The sequence below is a fragment of the Mustelus asterias genome, chromosome 10, assembly GCF_964213995.1.
Source record: "Mustelus asterias chromosome 10, sMusAst1.hap1.1, whole genome shotgun sequence".
Lineage (NCBI taxonomy): Eukaryota > Metazoa > Chordata > Chondrichthyes > Carcharhiniformes > Triakidae > Mustelus > Mustelus asterias.
The window spans coordinates 12296216-12316297 of NC_135810.1; the positions used below are offsets into that span (position 1 = coordinate 12296216).

The 20082-nt window shown below is 41.7% G+C and overlaps 1 protein-coding gene and 1 pseudogene across 2 annotated transcripts in view; both read left to right on the forward strand.

The window, feature by feature from the left end:
* Positions 1–20082, forward strand: part of pibf1 (progesterone immunomodulatory binding factor 1) — a 121067-nt gene that overhangs the window by 83834 nt on the left and 17151 nt on the right. For both annotated transcript variants that reach the window (XM_078221574.1, XM_078221573.1), the window contains exons 14-15: positions 2231–2333; positions 17178–17308. In XM_078221574.1, the coding sequence (XP_078077700.1) occupies positions 2231–2333; positions 17178–17308 (234 nt within the window). The remainder of the gene's footprint in view (positions 1–2230; positions 2334–17177; positions 17309–20082) is intronic.
* LOC144500195 (U2 spliceosomal RNA) lies at positions 19644–19853 on the forward strand (annotated as a pseudogene).

A 20082-nucleotide genomic window follows, 5' to 3' on the forward strand; every position in this document is an offset into this window, starting at 1 on the left:
GTTATGAACACTTTTTAAGGAATATAAGTTGTTTCAGAGAATAGCTAAAGATCAGTAATCTAACTTGTGCTCGAAGGAATAGGTAATATATCTAAAATATGTATTTTCTGAATTAATTCTAGAATTTCTAAGTGCAGAAGAGGCCATTTGGCCCATCGAGTATGCACCGACTCTATAACAGAGAATCTTACCCAGGCCCTCTCCCCCCCACTCTATCCCCATAACCGTACACAAGTCCTCTGGCTAATCCATCTAACCTACACATCTTGGAACACTAAAGGGCAATTTAGCATTGTCGTCCACCTAACCTGCCCTTCTTTGGACTATGGGAGGAAACTGGAGCACCCAGAAGAGACCCACGGAAATACAAGGAGAGCATGCAAACTCCACACAGACATTATTTACACACAAAGTTGAAAGTATATTTTGAAAGTTCTTCATGCACGCTAGAAATTGTTTTCAGATTATTTCTGCGATCAATGCTAGGCATACTCATTTCTGTAGTCACGGAAATAAAAAAAAGTGTGATGATAATGTGGAGAACTTCCATAACCTTAAAAAAATACTAATTTACTATTTTGCAGGTCCTTTCCTGCCTCTTAAACGTCAAGTGAAATGGTAAACTAAAAAACATGATCTCAGTTATATCAATAGCATGTCATTCACGTTGTTGCCCTGACATGCTTTATTCTGTGGCAGATTTCCCAGTGTAACCGCAGGAAACCGGTTTGGTTTGATTTTCTATAAGAAAATTAATACTGCTGAATTGGGTATGGGATTTGATTCCCAATCATACAGAATGTCTATTTTTAATCTTTGGAAATGCATTTTTATTTAGAAAGGCATGTTTCTTTACATTATACTCATACAAAGTCTGTCATTCAGCAGGTGAAGTATTTACAAAATCATCTCTGTGTGGTTTGACATCATTCACTGAGTTGAGATTTCATCACTGTGTGTATTTACTTGGCATTCAGCAGAATTCTTTCTTTTAATCTAACACTATAACTTAACACTATAGTTAAGAAAGCCCACCAACACCTCTACTTTCTCAGAAGACTAAGGAAATTTGGCATGCACGCCACGACTCTCACCAGCTTTACAGATGCACAATACAAGCATTCTTTCTGGTTGTATCACAGCTTGGTATGGCTCCTGGTCTGCCCAAGACCACAAGAAACTACAAAAGGTCGTGAATGTAGCCCAATCCATCACGCAAACCAGCCTCCGATCCATTGACTCTGTCTACACTTCCCGCTGCCTTGGCAAAGCAGCCAGCATAATTAAGGACCCCATGCAACCCGGACATTCTCTCTTCCACCTTCTTTCATCGGCAAAAAGATACAAAAGTCTGAGGTCACGTGCCAATCGACGCAAGAACTGCTTCTTCCCTGCTGCCATCAGACTTTTGAAAGGACTTACCTTGCATTAAGTTGATCTTTCTCTACACACTAGCTATGACTGTAACATTCTGCACTCTCTCGTTTCCTTCTCTATGAACGATAAGCTTTGTCTGTATAATGTGCAAGAAACAATACTTTTCACTGTATGCTAATACATGTGACAATAACCCAAATCAAATCAAGATGGACAAATCAATTTCTCCTGTAAAAGAAAAGAGATTAATGTTACAATCGTGGATGTTTTGTGAAAATTGAAGAAAGTGTACAGATCAGAGGGCTGCAAATAAATTGTCGGAATGCTCTTAAAAGTTGAACGTGGTTAAAACAGCATTGGAAACCAAGTTTGGCAACTGCAGAGGAGTTGAAACAGTTGAACAAAGTAGATTCTCCAAGGCTTGATACATTTCATTGTGCTGCTTTGATTCGTCGTAAACTGAACATACCATGCAACCGTTATGATTAGATTCACTTAGTTCAAAGCTAACTTTGCGTAATGATGAAAACGAGGAACAGACAACACGTGCCACATCACTTTGTCGGATCAAGTGATAGATATTCTGTTCAATCTGATTAATGTGTTTCATACCGGCAAACGCAAGCTTTTTATAGCACTGAAGCTGACACTGGCAAAAAGTGTAGTTTCCCCTATTTGATCTTATAATACTAATCTTATTTTTCTTCATTTTCTTATTGTTAGGTTATAAAAGGTGAGCTTCTTTAGCACCAAGCTGTATTAAGAAATCATGGAAGCCTCATGGAACGTTGTAACTCTAATTGAACAAATGTGTTTCAGTCTATTAATTGCAAACTCCTTTCTTCTCTCTCAGTGTTCACCTTGCGAGAAGGCTGTTGCAATTGGAAAAACAAAATTCACTCCTTCGAAGAGACTTAGATTGTCAGAAGATCCACGCTAATGAATTAAGTCAAGAGGTAAATTGTATGACAAAAATGAAACTTGTTTGTCTATAATGGATTATTTATTATGGCCACAATAGATACTGGATGAAGGTCAGTTATTGCTTGCTGTTTCTGCAATTTGTAGGCCGATTACATTGCAACCTGGCTAATAGTCGTACACCTGGTCAGGGCTGAAATGTGCATAGTTCACAAAACATAGTTCTATCATTGTCTTTGTACCTAGATAATTAAGAGTTTTAAAGTTTATTTATTAGTGTCACAAGTAGTCTCATGTTAACATTGCAATGAAGTTACTGTGAAAATCCCCCAGTCGCCACACTCCGGCGCGGCGCCTGTTTGGGTACACTGAGGGAGAATTTAACATGGCCAATGCATCTAACCAAACATCCTTTGGACTGTGGGAGGAAACCGGAGCACCCAGAGGAAACCTAGTGTTAGGGGGACTAGCAGGGTAAATATGTGGGGTTACGGGAATAGGACCTAGATGAGATTGCGGTCGGTGCAGACTCGATGGGCCAAATGGCCTCCTTCTGTTGTAGTGATTCTATGATGACATTCTATTAAACATTTGAGCGTGTAAGTGTAATTCAAGATAAAATTGTTGAAAATAATTTTTAAAGAATGTGCAATTTTTTTCACCTGGTAAAGAATACTGACGGATAACCAGGTCAGTTAACTCAAATGTAATGTGCAGCAATTTTAATAAAAATCATTCATGGGAAGTGAACATTACTGACAAAACCAGAATTTGTTGCACACCAGGCTGCTGGCTGCCTTGAATGTTTCAGTCTTCATAATGGAGGTGCACCCACAGTTAGGTAGAGGGAGTACCAAGACTTTGACGCAGAGACGTTGAAGAAATGGTGACATACTTCAAAGTCGGGGTGGTATATGATTTGGAGGAGAACTTGCAGGTATCGATAAAAGTAAATTACTGTGGATGCTGGAATCTGAAACCAAAAGAGAAAATGCTGGAAAACCTCAGCAGGTCTGGCAGCATCTGTAGGGAGAGAAAAGAGCTGACGTTTCGAGTCCAGATGACCCTTTGTCAAAGCACTACCTACCTTTGCAGGTATAGATATTCCTTGTGCCTGATGTCCTTATTCTTCTCAAGGTTGTAGGTTTGGAAGGTGTTGCCAAAGAAGCTTTGGTGAATTGCTGCAATCATCTAATAGATGGTACGCATGGCAGCCATGGTGTGCCATTGATGGAGGCAATGAATATTTAACGTGGTGGATGTTTAACATGGAGTGTCAATCAAGTGGGCTGCTTTGTCCTAGAGGGTGTCAAGTTTCTTGTGTTGTTGGAACTGCATTCATATGGCAAGTGGAGAGTATTCCATTACAATCATGAATTGTCCTTGTAGGTGATAAAAAGGGTATAGGATTCCCAACCTGCTTTTGTAGCCACAGTGTTTATGTGGCTGTTCCAGTAGGGAACACAAATGCAAGATTGACAAAATTTGGCCCATTTCCTAAAAACTGGTAGCAAGGTTGTAATGATAATCATGTGATTAAAAGAGAGATTAATTTGAGGGCTTTGTATTGATATCTGTATTCCATGCAGTACTTAGGAAGTTTAAATTCTTTCACACGGGCAGCTTATCTGCAGTTATCTATTCTGCTACCTGATGTAGATTGATTGAGTTGATGGAAGACCATGACAGTGCATGTTGCAGTGCACAGGCTGTCCAAAGGAGTAAGCTAAGAAGACTTTCATCATTCTATTCCTTTGGTATTTTCATTGCCAAATAATTGATCAGCAATTAAAGATATTACCATGGAAGTGGTAAAAGTAGATTAATATTGTGTATGAATACAATATTCAGCAAAATCTAGAATTAGAACATCCTAATAATTTTAAATAGACTACCAATATTTTGACAAAGATAGTTAAATGCTCATAATTATGTTATTTAGCGAAAGAACCAGAGAGGGAGTTGCGTATTTTTGCACAAGTTATGATGATCTGGAATGTACTGCCTGAAAGTGTGGTGGAGGCAGATGTAATCGTGACTTTCAAAGTGGAATTGAATATATAATTGTACGGGAAGAAATCTTTGGGGAAAGGGCAAGGCAGAGGCTAATTGAATAGCTCTTTCAAAGAGTTAGCACAGATACTAAGGCCTGAACGTCATCCTCCCATGGTGAAAGATTTTATACTGTATACACTTGTGTAAAAAGCGAGTGTCTAAGGCAAAATGTTTAGCGTAGAGTAGGGAGTCAACCTTTCAATGAGTAATAGTTTCAATGGGTTGAAATCCACCCCCTCCCATCGTCTCGCTATTGCAGATTTGGTCAGCAAGGTCAGCGTTTGTTCCTGCCAACTCCATCCCAAAACTAGCACAAACGGAGCCGAAGCTGTGCAAAGAGCTTCCTTCAATCTCTTAACGTCCTTCTCCAATATCTTAATTTCTCTAGCTGCCGCACAATGATTTCTCTGCTCTGCATTCCCAATGATTTTAAGTTTGAACTGGGCTGTGTATCTACTGCTCCTTGATATCATGTTGCCATATTAGAGGGCGGGTTTGGTAGGAATAGCGAGGTGATCGGTTGCCTTGACGTCACATGTTGACAAGTGCAGGCACGGGGAGCTGAACAACCACCTTCAGTAGTGTGTGATTCAGTGATTCTATTAATGGGTAGGTTGGCACCAGGACAGGTTTGACTTCAGCAGTGAGCGGGTGATAAGTACAAAGAGTTTGGCTTTTTTGGCTAAAAGTCTGAGGTCAAATTGTGCACGAGGTTGACCATTACTGGAGTATTATATGGCAACCTTTCATCTTAGAAGCTAACATGAATGCTTTCACAAGTTTTGAGACTTGTTAGTTAGTTAGTTCCTGCTCTCAGTCTAAATTTTGAAATATTCTTGTTTGCAATATGAATGGAGCTAATGTTTCTTTTTAATAGGCACTTGGAATGGTGCAGTGTGCTGTGAACCCTATAACAGTTGGAATAATTATAGTGCATAGTGATCTGGAGAAGTAGATTTGTTTTAAGAGAATTATTCTGGATGTACTATGCCTCCGTTTTTGAAATGGTGCTAATGGTGCTTGACTTCTTTTTAAATGAAGTTGACAGCTCACTAAAGGTTCCAAGGAAACGTAAGTTCCAAGGAATATAAACTATCCTAGTTCTTAGTAAATAGAAATTACCATAACAAGAAGTATGGAAACAAATGCAGTATTATAATGCACCAGCTTTCCTCCTCAGATAGCAATACATAGATATTCGTAGCAGGTCCAATACAATGTAGAAATATAGGCCTATCATAGAATCCTACAGTGCAGAAGGAGGCCATTTGGCCCATCAAGTCTGCACTGACCACAATCCCACCCAAGCCCTATCCCCATAACCCCATGCATTTACCCTCGCTAGTCCCCTTGACACTAAGGGTCAATTTAGCATGGCTAATCAACCTAACCCGCACATCTTTGGACTGTGGGAGGAAACCGGAGCACCATGAGGAAACCCACGGGGAGAATGTGCAAACTCCACACAGACAGTGACCCAAGCCAGGAACTGAACCCGGGTCCCTGGCACTGTGAGGCACAGTAAGAAGTCTCACAACACCAGGTTAAAGTCCAACGGGTTTATTTGGTAGCACGAGCTTTCGGAGTGTTGCTCCTTTTGCTAATCACTGTGCCACCATTTCCTGCTTCAGTTTTTATTGTTTTGCCTACTGATGATGTTGTTCTAGCAGAATCATGCTTTTGATTATTCTAACGAGCTATATTCCCTGATGTATTCATGTTGATAGTGGATACCATTTTTTTCCTCTTGTGACAACATTTCTAGATGTTTGAAAAACCAAGCTCTGGACAATTTGTCAACTGAATAATGTCTCGTCACCCATATAACTGGTTCTGTTAGTGTCATGTCATTGAAATGTCAGCTAGCACATCACAAAAACATGTATATATAAAATGCCTTTTGTAAACAAGTTTGGAAAGCTCTCAAACTCTAATTTTCCTCTTTTGCACTTTGGAGGCTTTTTTTAAAAAGTTACTAACAGTGAAAGCCGTATGGGAGATTGCATTTTCAAAAATATATAGAGGAAAGTAGGAATTGGGGAAAAAAATGGGACCAGAAAAGAATGTTAGCCCAGATTTTGTGGTACACTCAGCATTCAAACCGTCATTACTCCATTCAAACTGTCAGTGACTTTGGGGGGGGGGGGGGGGGGGGGCGGTCTTCAGCGTGCAGAATCACGTGAAAATCCAGATATTGGGATCAGCGATACAATAATACTACAGTCCTACACTCCTCCAGAGGATGCACTGCTGAGGTCTCTCTGGGAGAGTAATCAGTGAATTCATGCAAACTTTCGCTTTAACTCTGTCAGTCTAGCTGTTGGAACCCTTGAAAATTTTACACTTGTTGAATGAGGTGTAACTGGATTTTTAGCAACGTACTAACTCTATAATTATTGCCAAACATCCTCACTGGCACTGAAATGCATGTTTTTTATTTGTGGAACATCTTCGTTATGATAAGATTCCACTTTTTTCTTTATTTTGTTTATATATTGATATTTTAGTTTCTGAGTCCAATCATCCTTCATATTTCTATGTGAAAATTTAAGTTAATGGGGAAGGATAATTTGCTGTCTGAGAGAAAACTACTCTGTGATGCCTGCTTATCCTGCTTGCTGGCGCCACTACTGCTGCACAACAGAGGTCCTATGGCTTGATGCTGCTGAGCAAGGGAAACCATGATGTGGAGATGCCGACGTTGGACTGGGGTAAGCACAGTAAGAAGTCTCTCAACACCAGGTTAAAGTCCAACAGGTTTATTTGGTAGCACAAGCCACAAGCTTTCAGAGGGCTGATCCTTTTTGTAAATTGAGTTTGTTTCTTTATATGCCCTGTTTGTGAACAGAACTCCCACTCACCTGATGAAGGAGCAGCGCTCTGAACGCTTGTGGTTTGTGCTACCAAATAAACCTGTTGGACTTAAACCTGGTGTTGTGAGACTTCTTACTGAGCAAGGGAAAGCCACACCACAGTGATTGCTAGCTCTTTTTGGGCAGCTTTCTTCAGATGAGTGCGAGTGCTGATGCTATACTGCTGACTGCAAAACTGCCAGAGTGATTCTTGGGCTGCAGGAATTCGGTTAGGTGTATAGATTAGAGAAGCTGGGGACGTACTCCTTAGAGAAGAGAAAGTTGAGAGGAGATTTTAACAGGAATGTTCACAATTGTGTGGGGTCCAGACAAGAGATAGGGAGAAGCATGGTGGCTTAGTGCTTAGCACTGCTGCCTCGCAGTGCCAGGGACCCAGGTTCAATTCTAGCCTTGGGTGACTGTGTGGAGTTTGCACATTCTCCCCATATCTGCGTAGGTTTCCTCCGGGTACTCTGGCTTCCTTTCACAGTCCAAAGATGTGCGGGTTAGGTTGATTGGCCATGCTAACTTGCCCCTTGCTGTCAGGTGGACTAGCAGGGTAAATACGTGGGGCTACAGGATAGGGCCTGGGTGGGATTGTTGTCGGTGCAGGCGCGATAGACCAAATGGCGGCCTCCTCCACTGTTGGGATTCTATGATTGATTCAATGAGGGTAAAGTAAATATTTTCTCACCATGATGGGCCGGATGCTTTTTATGGAATGTCTTATTAATGTTGCCTGCGAGATCCCAATACTGTGGACCATTCTGAAGTCAGAGATTCTGGACTCATTATGACACGATTGAGATTGCACTGAGTTGCATTCTGTGAAAGGAAGCAGTTGCCAAGTGAGACTTACTGCAAATTACATTCTCAAATTAAGAAACTCTCCCATCAGCATGGGTATGGCACAGAGTTAGAAATCATAGAAAACCTAACGAACCATAACATCAAGGCCACAAGCTGAAGAGGAGCGAGGCCTGTGATGAGGCCACAGCCATAGAAATAGCATAAAGAGATAGTTGCAAGTGAGTTATTTTCCTGAGTCAGCAGGGGAAGCCCACCAGATTTCAGCGAGATCCAGGCCACGACAGCAAAGTTCACGGCTCAGAGTCAGAAATAATAGCTGGCTGCAGTTGAGCATTTGTTAGTCTTAATGCAGTGCACAATGGTTAAATGTGGGGAAGACTGAAACTATCATCTTTGACTCCAGCCACAAATCCTTACCACCAAATCCATTATGCATTCCGCAAGAAATACTGGCAAAAAACATTTGATCAGATTTCAGTTTCTTTCACCACAAACTGGGTTTCTTTACAAATAGGTAATGTGAAATTTGTGCTCTTGTGGAAAAACCTTGTAGATATCTTCAAAATTTCTGACAGGGTGGGGCAGTCCTTCCTATCCCTGATAGGAAGGGGTGGACACAGTAAGAAGTTTAACAACACCAGGTTAAAGTCCAACAGGTTTATTTGGTAGCAAAAGCCACACAAGCTTTCGGAGCTGCAAGCCCCTTCTTCAGGTGGCACAGTGGTTAGCACTGCTGCCTCTCAGCGCCAGGAACCCGGGTTCAATTCCAACTCGGATCACTATTTGTGTGGAGTTTGCACATTCTCCCCATGTCTGCGTGGGTTTCCTCCAGGTACTCTTCCCACAGTCCATCAAAGATTTGTAGATTAGGTTGATAGGCCATGCTAAATTGACCCTAGTGTCAGGGGATTAGCAGGGTAAATATGTGGGGTTACAGGAATAGGGCCTGGGTGGGATTGTGGTCAGTGCAGATTCAATGGGCCGAATGGCCTCCTCCTGCACTGTAGGGATTCTATGGTCTTCTATGATCTGATGCTTTCCATGTTAAATCTGTAACAGGAAAGTACTATTTTGTTTTGTCTATGCATGGGTTGTAATTATATTTACTACATTAATGATTACTCAATAGCCAGAAGGTAAATCCAAAGACTGCATTATGATGTACACAAGGGAGGATTGGAAGCAGGAAACATCCAAAAGTATCCAAAAGGAAAACAGAAAAGTATCCCAAAATGTTATTTTACTGTGTTTGGGCTTGGACTACAATCTAGTGAATTTTGCACTGTTTGTATTTCTAATGGGCACAATTAAGTGGAAGGAGAGAATCAGCTTTTCTGTCCTGCCTCTGCCTATCAGCAAAGAAAATTGGTGAGTTCCCCTCCCCAGTGATGACAAACCTTACTTAGAAAGGGACAAATTCATTGAACCGCCTGCATTCAAAGTACTTGCAGTTTAACTTGTCACTGTCACAATTGCTTGGGCATATAGTCACACAGGGATGCTGCCATGAATTATTAGGATGCTGGTTCATACCATTGACTTCCTACACTATCGACCCAGACTGCACCCATGTTGAGTAGCTATTTATCTCTTTAATAGATTATAAAATAACATTTTTTATGTCTGCGCTGTTTTATTGTAAATACCTTTTGAAATTTTCACTACCTCTTCCAATGTTTGTTTTAAAATAAATTTTCGTGAACATGCTAACATCGTCATTTTGACATTTTATTCATAATCCAATATTTAAACTTCGTTTAAAGAATTGCTTAGCTTTCGGCATTTACTGCAATTTCCAACCTTTCCTGATGGCATGCGCCTCATACGGAACATGGTTCCAAGAAAACCACATGTGGCCATTTGTCATGTACAGTTTAGAAAATGGATGTCATCAGAGCCAGGGCATAGTTTATAGTTTATGTATTCGTGTCACAAGTAGGCTTACATTAACACTGCAATGAAGTTACTGTGAAAATCCCCCAGTCGCCACACTCCGGTGCCTGTTTGGGTACCGAGGGAGAATTTAACATGGCCAATGCACTTAACCTGCACATCTTTCGGACTGTGGGAGGAAACTGGAGCACCCGGAGGAAACCCACGCAGACATGGGGAGAACTTGCAAGCTTCTCACAGACAGTGACCCAAGCCGGGAATCAATCTCGGGTCCCTAGCACTGTGAGGCAGCAGTGCTAACCACTGTGACACCATGCCGAATAATCACCACAGAGCTTGTTCTTCTGCACTTTCCAGTAGAGGACATGAAATGATGAACACAAGGGCAACCCTGCTTAATTTACTTACCTCCCTAGCTAAGGATTACTAAGCCCATCCTGGCTGAAATTAACAGTCCAAGGATCAAACCTAAAGTAAAAGTAAGGTTTATTTATTAGTCACAAGTAAGACTTACATTAACACTGCAATGAAGTTACTGTGAAAATCCCCTAGTCGCCACAGTCCAGCGCCTGTTCGGGTCAATGCATCTAACCAGCACGTCTTTCAGAATATGGGACGAAACCCACACAGACACGGGAAGAACGTGCAAACTCCACACAGACAGTGACCCAAGCCAGGAATCGAACCTGGGTCCCTGGCACTGTGAGGCAGCAGTGCTAACCACTGTGCCACCGTGCCGCTATGACCTTGCTCATCTACATGCTCTGTATAAAAGTGGTGCAGTTACTCACTCAGCTATTATGGGAACACAAAATAGGCTTTATAATGAAGCAAGAACTCAAACTTTTACACAGTTAAAGTGTAGCTGATAATGTTGCCTACCTCTAAGCTGTGTAAACCAAGATTTCATCTGGATAATTCCTGTGATTTTACAAAAAATCAATTTTAACTCTATCTTATTCAGGTAAATGTTTGCTGGCATTCCACCCTGTTGCATGTTACCTCATAAAGTGTTAAGAAAATGTTGAACTGTTTAACAGAAGCTACCTCCATCGTTAGACTGGTCTGCATCGCTGCAGAAAACAGTTTCATCCTCTTCAGTTCTGAAGATGAACAAAATCAACACAGAATCAATGTTTTCCTTTGAGATCTACATTATGACTTCCTCCAGCCAGAAGCAAACCAACCTAAATTGCCCCTAAGTGTCCTGTGATGCATAAGTTAGAGGGATTAACAGTGTAAATATGTGGGGTTACGGGGATAAGGCCTGAGTGGGATTGTGGTGGGTGCAGACTCAATGGGCCAAATGGTCTCCTTCTGCACTGTAGGGTTCATATGATTCTAACCTCTGTGTGGAGTTATCCATGCTTATTGTCAATGTTGGGAATGTGAATCTGTTCTGTCTTCAGTTAAGCTGTTTCCCAGGGCTCACCAATATTAAGTACTTCTCTACTCTGCAATGCTTATTCTTGTTTCCTATCTGAAGATGTATAACAAACAGTTCAAGTCGGAGGAAATTGAGACCAAAATTTGGAATCAAAGAATCCCCACAGTACAGAAGGAGGCCATTTGGTCCATCAAGCGTGCACTGACAACAATCCCACCCAGGGCCCATCCCTGTAACCTCACGTATTTGCTCTGCTAATCCCCCTGACACTAAGGCACAATTTACCATGACCAATCCACCTAACCTGCACCTCTTTGGACTAATTTGCTAATATTTAGTTCAAAAGCAAGAGCTTAAATATTTTAAATATTGGCCAGCTTGTGCATTTTCTCTTTTATTATCTTAAAAGGGAGAGTTAAGATGTTGGTGTCTTTGATCGATTGCGTCCTTTGAAATGATATATATTGTTTTCTAACTAACTAGCTGAATTAGCCACGAACTCAATTTCTGCAATGGCTGAAAGCCAACAGACTTAAATGAAAGAAATGGCATTTATTTATGATGCGATCACTGTTTCCAAGTTCAAATTATGGTTATGCTGAGTAAAGGTTTTACAATGTTTTAAAAACTAAATACATGTGCATGTTGATGCTAAAACTGATGATCTTAAATACAACGTCCCCAGCTTGGTTTCATCTTTCAAAATGGTTGCTGATTTTAGCTAGCTTTGGCATGAAATGACTTTTTTATACATCGATGTGTTCCCCACTGCGCGCATTTCCAAGAACAGTGAAGAAAAGGAGGCGAAATAACTGACTTTAATGAGAGAACATAAGTTTTGAATAAAATCCTTTCTTTTGGAGTGCCAGAGTGATGTTTGTAAAGTTGTATGCTGAGAGGTTCTCTTCAGAACAATTACTAAAGGAACTGGTCGGTTTTGATTTGGTTCCCCCATTTTTTCTAATATGTAGCTTGTTTTTCGTATCCAACAAATTATTTTTTTGTTTCTCCCCTTCTCTGCTGCCTTTGAAGTCCTTACTGTTTACCTGTTGACATTCCAGTTGAAGTAACTCGCCATGGGAAATTCTCCCCCTTCTTACATTGCACCCATTCTCCGGACATTTGGCTCTAACACTTCTGTTTTCTACACATGGCTAAATGTCACGAATCCCTACCTGAGGATAACTTATGTCCCACAAAAACACTGTTCCCAAATATGTAATATACTGAGGGCAAACAAACAGAACTGCTATGATTTCCACGGGTAAAATTATTGACTTGGTAGTTGCACAATAAATTTACTGGGGAGGGTGGGTAGGGTTGTCTTGTTTCAAGTTCTGCTTAATTATTTAAGCCTTTGTGTATCGTTGGGTGTTTTTACGTTTAAACAAATTGAGGAAAATCATCAATGTTACAGAATTCTGATATGCGTGTTTTTAAAAACAACTTTTGAAGTATTTATTTTGTTTTAAGTAGGGAACTCATGCAAAGATACTGATCCAAAATGTGTCACACTACTTTAAGCTGATCATAAGTAAAAGATTTTATACATTTTTTAAACCAAAGCCAACAGTTTTAAACTTGCCTGCTCCTTTTATACGATCTCAATCATTCAGACCCAGCTAAAGCATGCTGAACTAATAGAGAAAGAATAACAAAAGTCCCATTTGATCATAATCCAAGATGATTTAGATGGAATATATATATATATACCCCAGAAGGCATGCAGAAAAATAGTAGGCATCAGCAAGTAGCAGCAGAGGGAGTGGGACTACCCACAGTAAAACTAAACCACTGTGAAGCTTGCTTTTATCAGTGGCTTTTTGTTCTGGAACAAATGTGCATCTCAAATTAATAATATCTATGCCATTAACTGAATAATGAAATATCAAAAACAGAATTCTGGAATTTTTTATTTAACATAATCATTTACCTCACAATCACAAGAGTCATTCTCTAAATGGAGCCAAGTGCTTACAACTTGAACACAAATAGTATTTTAAAATTCTCTGGAGACTTACCATAAATAAACATTTTTAAGATTGAGTGGAAATAACTTTATTTTAGCAACATTATTTTGTTGCAAAATGACTTAACTTCAAAGCAAACTTGTAAAATGTACAAAAATCAAATTTTTTTTATCTTTCCGTCGTAAACAAGAGAAGAAATGATCACAGTCACATTAGGTTGTTTTCAGTAGTCAATTGGATTTGTATGTAAACTAAGATCAGCAGAAGCATCTTTTATAAATTAACTTAATATTTGGGCGACAGACTGTTTTCAGAATTTGTTATGGATAATTGGTTACTTGGATATCTTAATAAAAAAGAAACATCCCTTGCATTCCCTAGCAGTTTTGTTTTCAATGTTAAGTATTATCAGGCAGCGCAGTGGTTAGCACTGCTGCCTCACAGCACCAGGGACCCCGGTTCGATTCCCGGCTTGGGTCACTGTCTGTGTGGAGTCTGCATGTTCTCCCCGTGTCTGCATGGGTTTCCTCCCACAATCTGAAAGACGTGCTGGTTTGATGCATTCGCCATGCTAAATTCTCCCTTCGTGTACCCGAACAGGTGCCGGAGTGTGGCAACTAGGAGATTTTCACAGTAACTTTGTTGCAATGTTAATGTAAGTCTACTTGTGACATTAGTAAATAAACTTTAAGCCATTTTCTAATACACTTTCCAATCTTGTTAATTCAATTATTGGTATTCAAAACGAAACAGTAATTCAAATTAAGCAATTTTAAGCTAACTTTTAAAGGGCACATTTTAGTGTAATTGATTATAAAGCAATCAAAATTAAAGACCAAAACATGTTTCTGGTCATTTTCAACTTGATACTGTTTGCAATGTTATACTGCGGCAGTAATTTTCATCCTCACAGTAGCCCTTTAAATACTCGCGCTGGAATGGTTAGGCAGAATGTCCAGTTGGGTGGCATGGTGGCTCAGCGGTTAGCACTGCTGCCTCACAGTGCCAGGGACCCGGGTTCAATTCTGGCCTCGGGTCACTGTGTCAAATTTGCATGTTCTCCCCGTGTCTGCTTGGGTTTCCTCCCACAGTCCAAAGATCTGTGGGTTAGATTGATTGGCCATGCTAAACTTCACCTTAGTGTCGGGGGGGATTAACAGGGTAAATACGTGGGGCTAGGGCCTGGGTGGGATTGTTGTCGGTGCAGGCTCGATGGGCTGAATGGCCTCCTCCTGCACTGTAGGGATTTGATGATTTAATGACAGTATCTTGGTTTTGTCCAATGTTCCTATGTGTTGCTCGACGTTTTCATTTTTTATTATAGATTGGCAATTTAGCAATAAATGGCCTCTGGGCAAGCGTAGCAAGAGGTCCCAGCATTCAGTGTAGAGTTTATCAGCTGGTGGGGGCGTTGAAGGTTGCTCTTTGGAGTTGATTGGGTTTAACTAGCTCCTTATTGGCTTTTTTCGAGTGTCTCTTGGACTTAATGTTTGAAACAGTGGGGCCCGGGAGGGGAACTGTTCATCAATCATTGGAAGCAGGTAATGAACGTGAGTCAGCTTCTGATCATTTTAACCTGGTTCAGTCTGATTGAAAACAGTGAGGCATAATTTGCCATAGGACTGAAGACCTGCTATTTGTCAGATTTGCCGCCTTAAAACTTTGGGTGGCAAGTTGCTGAAAGTGAAATGAGAAGAAACCAGATATCTAGCACTTGAGTGAATGGACAAACGACTGTGTATCTCCTTAACAAACTGGATTGAAAGGCTGTAAAATAAGCAGCAAAAGAACTTAGAGCAGGTGAACTCAGCGTCAAATTCAGTACAGAAAGAGAAATGAAGATGAAAATAAAACTTAGCTTGAGTAAGAGAGGGAAAAAGTGAAGGAAAAGGTTTTAAAATTTACAAATTTTACATTTTTCATTCTTTTAAAATCTCCAACAATTAAAATCAGAAGGAATGGGAATCCACACTTTTAATAGTTAAGGTTCAGCATCAGAGATTGACTGAGTAATTAACAGTTATCATGTGATTAAAAGCATACTTAGACTTAACTTTCTGTGGAGAGTTTAGATTGTATCCAGCCTGCAAGTATTGCGCTTCTTCACCATTTAATGCTTTTCAATTGTGAGGTGAACAATGAGGTGCAATATTTGCAAAGCTAGCTGTGTGCACGGCGCAGTGCGTCTAACACAGCAAACTTTCGATTTCGGAATCTGAAACCAAAAGAGAAAATGCTGGAAAATCTCAGCAGGTCTGGCAGCATCTGTAAGGAGAGAAAAGAGCTGATGTTTCGAGTCCAGATGACCCTTTGTCAAAGCCACACACTGGAGTTGGTGAAACTTTAGATTTCTGCGTTAAATTGCATATTTTCCCTTGCCTAAAGTTGCAGTTTCATTTGCGCATGAGTGCTATTAGCCTCACCATTATTTTGACAGCAAAATGTGGGCAGTTGTTTTTAGTCTGAACTATCACCTAAAGCGCTTTGACCAGTTGTAACTGGGCAGGGAGGAATGCATCTCAATCCATTTAAATGGGATAGGTCACAGAGCCATAGAAAGCCCTCAAATGTCCCTGTGCCAGAGTGCAATGGGATTGGAATCTTCTGGAAGTAGTGAGAGTCAACTGAGGACTCTAACATAGTTTTCATTTATCCCTGGAAGTGTTACAATTTTTGACACATTCAGAAAATGTATGGAACTGGTCTCCCCTCCAGCATTTGTCTAGAGTTCCAGGATTCCAGTCGTACAGATGGTGAAGGCAGGATAATATGTTGCTCTGTTTGTTCTAGGTGGACATTGTATGCAGCTGGATTCCTATTCATTTACAGCTTTGTTTCTTCAGAATTTCTTTGCTGCATTACTTTGGTAATATTTAAGTTTTTTGGACAAATATGGACAAGTTTGGCTAATATTTACATATAAAGCTGGTTTTGTCATGCCTTTTTTGAGACAAAGATAATAAGCTTGTAGTGGGCGGCATGGTAGCACAGTGGTTAGCACTGCTGCTTCACAGCTCCAGGGACCTGGGTTCGATTCCCGGCTTGGGTCACTGTCTGTGTTGAGTTTGCACATTCTCCTCTTGTCTGCGTGGGTTTCCTCCGGATGCTCCAGTTTCCTCCCACAGTCCAAAGATGTGCGGGTTAGGTTGATTGGCTATGCTAAAAATTGCCCTTCATGTCCTGAGATGCGTAGGTTAGAGGGATTAGCGGGTAAATATGTAGGGATAGGAGGGTAGGGCCTGGGTGGGATTGTGGTCAGTGCAGACTCGATGGGCCGAATGGCCTCTTTCTGTACTGTAGGGTTTCTATGATGGTGCAAATGTGTGAACAATTCTGTACAGCTTAGAATGATTTGATGGGAAATGTCTTGTAACTGGTGCAGAACTGTGCTGGCAAAGTGTGTGACTTACATCCTCAAAATGGAGTACTTGCCACTTTGAAAGGTTAGTTAAAAAGAATATTTTATCAAACCACAGATCCACAGCACATGGTTAACTCTTAAATGCCCTCAGAGATGGGCAACAAATGCTGGCCTGGCCAGTGATGCCCACATCTCAGGATTGAATAAAAAAATTAATTTGTGATTGTTTCAGGTTTATTCAGACTTGTTAAACTTACGATAATTGATAAAAGCAAATTACTGCAGATGCTGGAGTCTGAAACCAAAAGAGAAAATGCTGGAAAATCTCAGCAGGTCTGGCAGCATCCATGAGGAGAGAAAAGAGCTGACGTTTTGAGTCCAGATGACCCTTCAGGCATCCTTACAGATGCTGCCAGACCTGCTGAGATTTTCCAGCATTTTCTTTTTTGGTTATGATGATTGATTCTGTGAATGTTTTAATAATATTATGTAATTGAATTGTTAGTAAGAGTAATTATCAACAAGATATTTCTCTTATTTTCTTTCTCCAGCTTGAAAATGCCAATGTCTTGCTTAATCACACACAACAGCCTTACAGCTACCTTATTGAAACGGTGCGCCAGAGAGACGCTCAGATTCAGGCATATAAAGAACAACTTTCACAACTGGAGAATGAAGTCTGGTAAATGTCAAGAATTATTAGCTTAACCAAAACTGAGGTTATACTTATCAGGAAAGATTAAACATGCTCTTTCTTTTCCTCCAGAAAGTAGGAGACAAATGGGTGACGCAATCAAGGTCTTTACATCTCTGAAAGGGTGGCAATATGGCACAGTGGTTAGCACTGCTGCCTCAGCGCCAGGGACCCGGGTTCGATTCCCGGCTTGGGTCACTGTCTGTGTGGAGTTTGCATATTCTCCCTTCCGTGGGTTTCCTCCATGTGCTCCAGTTTCCTCCCACCGTCCAAAGATGTGTGGGTTAGGTGGATTGGCCACGCTAAATTGCCCCTTAGTGTCAGGGGGCAAACTAGGGTAAATGCATGGGATTATGGGGATAGGGGTGGGATTGTGGTCGGTGCAGACTCGATAGACTGAATGGCCTCCTTCTGTACTGTGGGATTCTATGAAAGGGTTTTATAGGATAAGTATGGACAAGATGTTCCCACTTGTGGGTGGGACCAGAACTAGGGGCCAAACATAGAAGAAGATCGCTAATAAATCCAATAGGGAATTCAGGAGAAACTTTATTCCAGGGAGTGACCAGAATGTGGATCTCATTGCCAGATAGTTGAAACAAATTTAAGGTGAAGCTGTGGACAAGCGCGAGAGGAAAAAAGAAATGAACGATATGTCGAAGGAACTAGATGAAGCAGGGTGTGAGGAGACTTGTCTGGAGCCAGAACACTTGCATGGGCCTCTTGAGCTGGATGGCCATTTTATGTGTTATAAATGCATTGTAATGCTTGGCATAATTTAAAATAATTCCAATCTTTTTAAAAAATACTATGGTCGCGATCTAGCGCCCCACTTAGCCGTGGGCGCAAATTTCATAACTGCCGCTAAATTTCATGATTTAGCGGTGGCACAGTGGTTAGCGCTGCTGCCTTACAGCGCCAGGGACCCGGGTTCAATTCCCAGCTTGGGTCACTGTCAAACGTGTGGAGTTTGCACGTTCTCCCCGTGTCTGTGTGGGTTTCCTCCAGGTGCTCCGTTTCAGTCCAAAGATGTGCGGGTTAGGCTGATTGGCCAAGGTAAATTACACCTTAGTGTCAGGAGGACTAGCTGGGGTAAATAGGTGGGGTTACGGGGATAGGGCCTGGGTGGGATTGTGGTCAGTGCAGACTCAATGGACTGAATGGCCTCCTTCTGCACTGTAGAGATTCTATTCTATTCTACGAGCGGCCAGAAATGGGATTTGCACCGGCAAGATCTCAGTTTGAACAAGGGTGTGACCCTAATTTCCATGGATTTAGATACTCTTTAATATAATTAATGAGCTTGAAGCCGTAACCTCAAGCCACAATGTGTTTCCTTTCCCCGATCCCCTGGCATGATACCACGCCGGCGCGTATCGCTAATGGTTTTGAAAAGCAAAACCCAGTTGTGCTGACCACACCGGGGGCACGGAGGTGCCGTTAGGCTCCGGAGGTTGAGGGACAATGCCCCTTGATACTGCAAAGGGCAGTGCCAAGGGTGTACATGAAGGGGTCGATGTCAGTGGGGGCTCTGACTAGGGCTGGCGGGGGTAATTCACCACCATTTGAGGGCGAGGGGGAAGATCCCTGCGTGAGGTGAAGAGGTGAGATCCCAATGTCGGGGGTTGTGAGGGGGGAATGATCCTCAATGCCCAAGGGGTGGGAGGAGGTGTCCCAATGGTGGCATTGTGGTGGGGGGGTTGCCCCAATGCTTGGGTGAGGGTCATGATCTCTGTTGGGGGGAGGATGCCCCACTGTTGGCATTGTGGAGAGGTGCCCCGATGCATGGGGAGGGCGGGGAGGGGGGGCCCAATTTTGGTTGGATTGGAGGGGGGGGGGGGTGCCTTAAATGTAACTTTGAAATTGGGACGTACAAATCTCAGAATCCCAGCCTTGCTGCCATGTTTAGGCCCCTCCCCCCGGTCGTGTGATCCTTATGATGTGGAGATGCCGGCGTTGGACTGGGGTAAACACAGTAAGAAGTTTAACAACATCAGGTTAAAGTCCAACAGGTTTATTTGGTAGCAAATGCCACTAGCTAGTGTGATCCTTGCCAGCACTTTTAAATTAAATCCGGTGAGAACAGGCGTCCGTGAAGCTGGCGGGTTTCACACAGCTTTCCTCCCCTGATCCAATGCTGAAATTTTGAGAAGATTGCACCCGATGTGTTGGATTTCTCTCTGATTTACTACCTGATCTCCAGCCAACTGGTTGTACAAAGCTGAGTAAAATGTGCAGGTAATGGCTACTGCTAAACGACATTGGTGAAGTGCCCAAGAATCTCTCTAAAAGGAGCATCGTTCCCTTTTAATGATTGCCCCTTATCGCTTCTCGGCCTTTTGGCTAAGATCAAGTGTAGTATGGATTGGATGCTGCGCTTGATTGAGGTCATTAGGTTACATTGAAGCTTCATATGTTTCATATGAAGCAATTTTTAAAAGCGGCATCTCGGCCTTTTGGCTAAGATGCAAATGAGCTCAAGTCTTGGAGGAGGAACCTCCCCCTTCTCCAATCAGCTTGGCTCATGTAGATCAGGCCCAGGACAGGGTGATTTGGTCGCTCGCCCTGTCTTGTCAGCCTGGATCTGAAATGTCTCAACTGGTTGAGACTTTGAATTGGATTTGATTTGATTGAATTGGATTGCCACTTCTACTCCATTTCGCTTATCTCCACCCACACCAGAACTTCCTGAGGTAGTTACCACATTGCGAAAGCCATCTTGTTGTTGGGGCTATATATTTGTTCTTTGGCTGAATATTAGT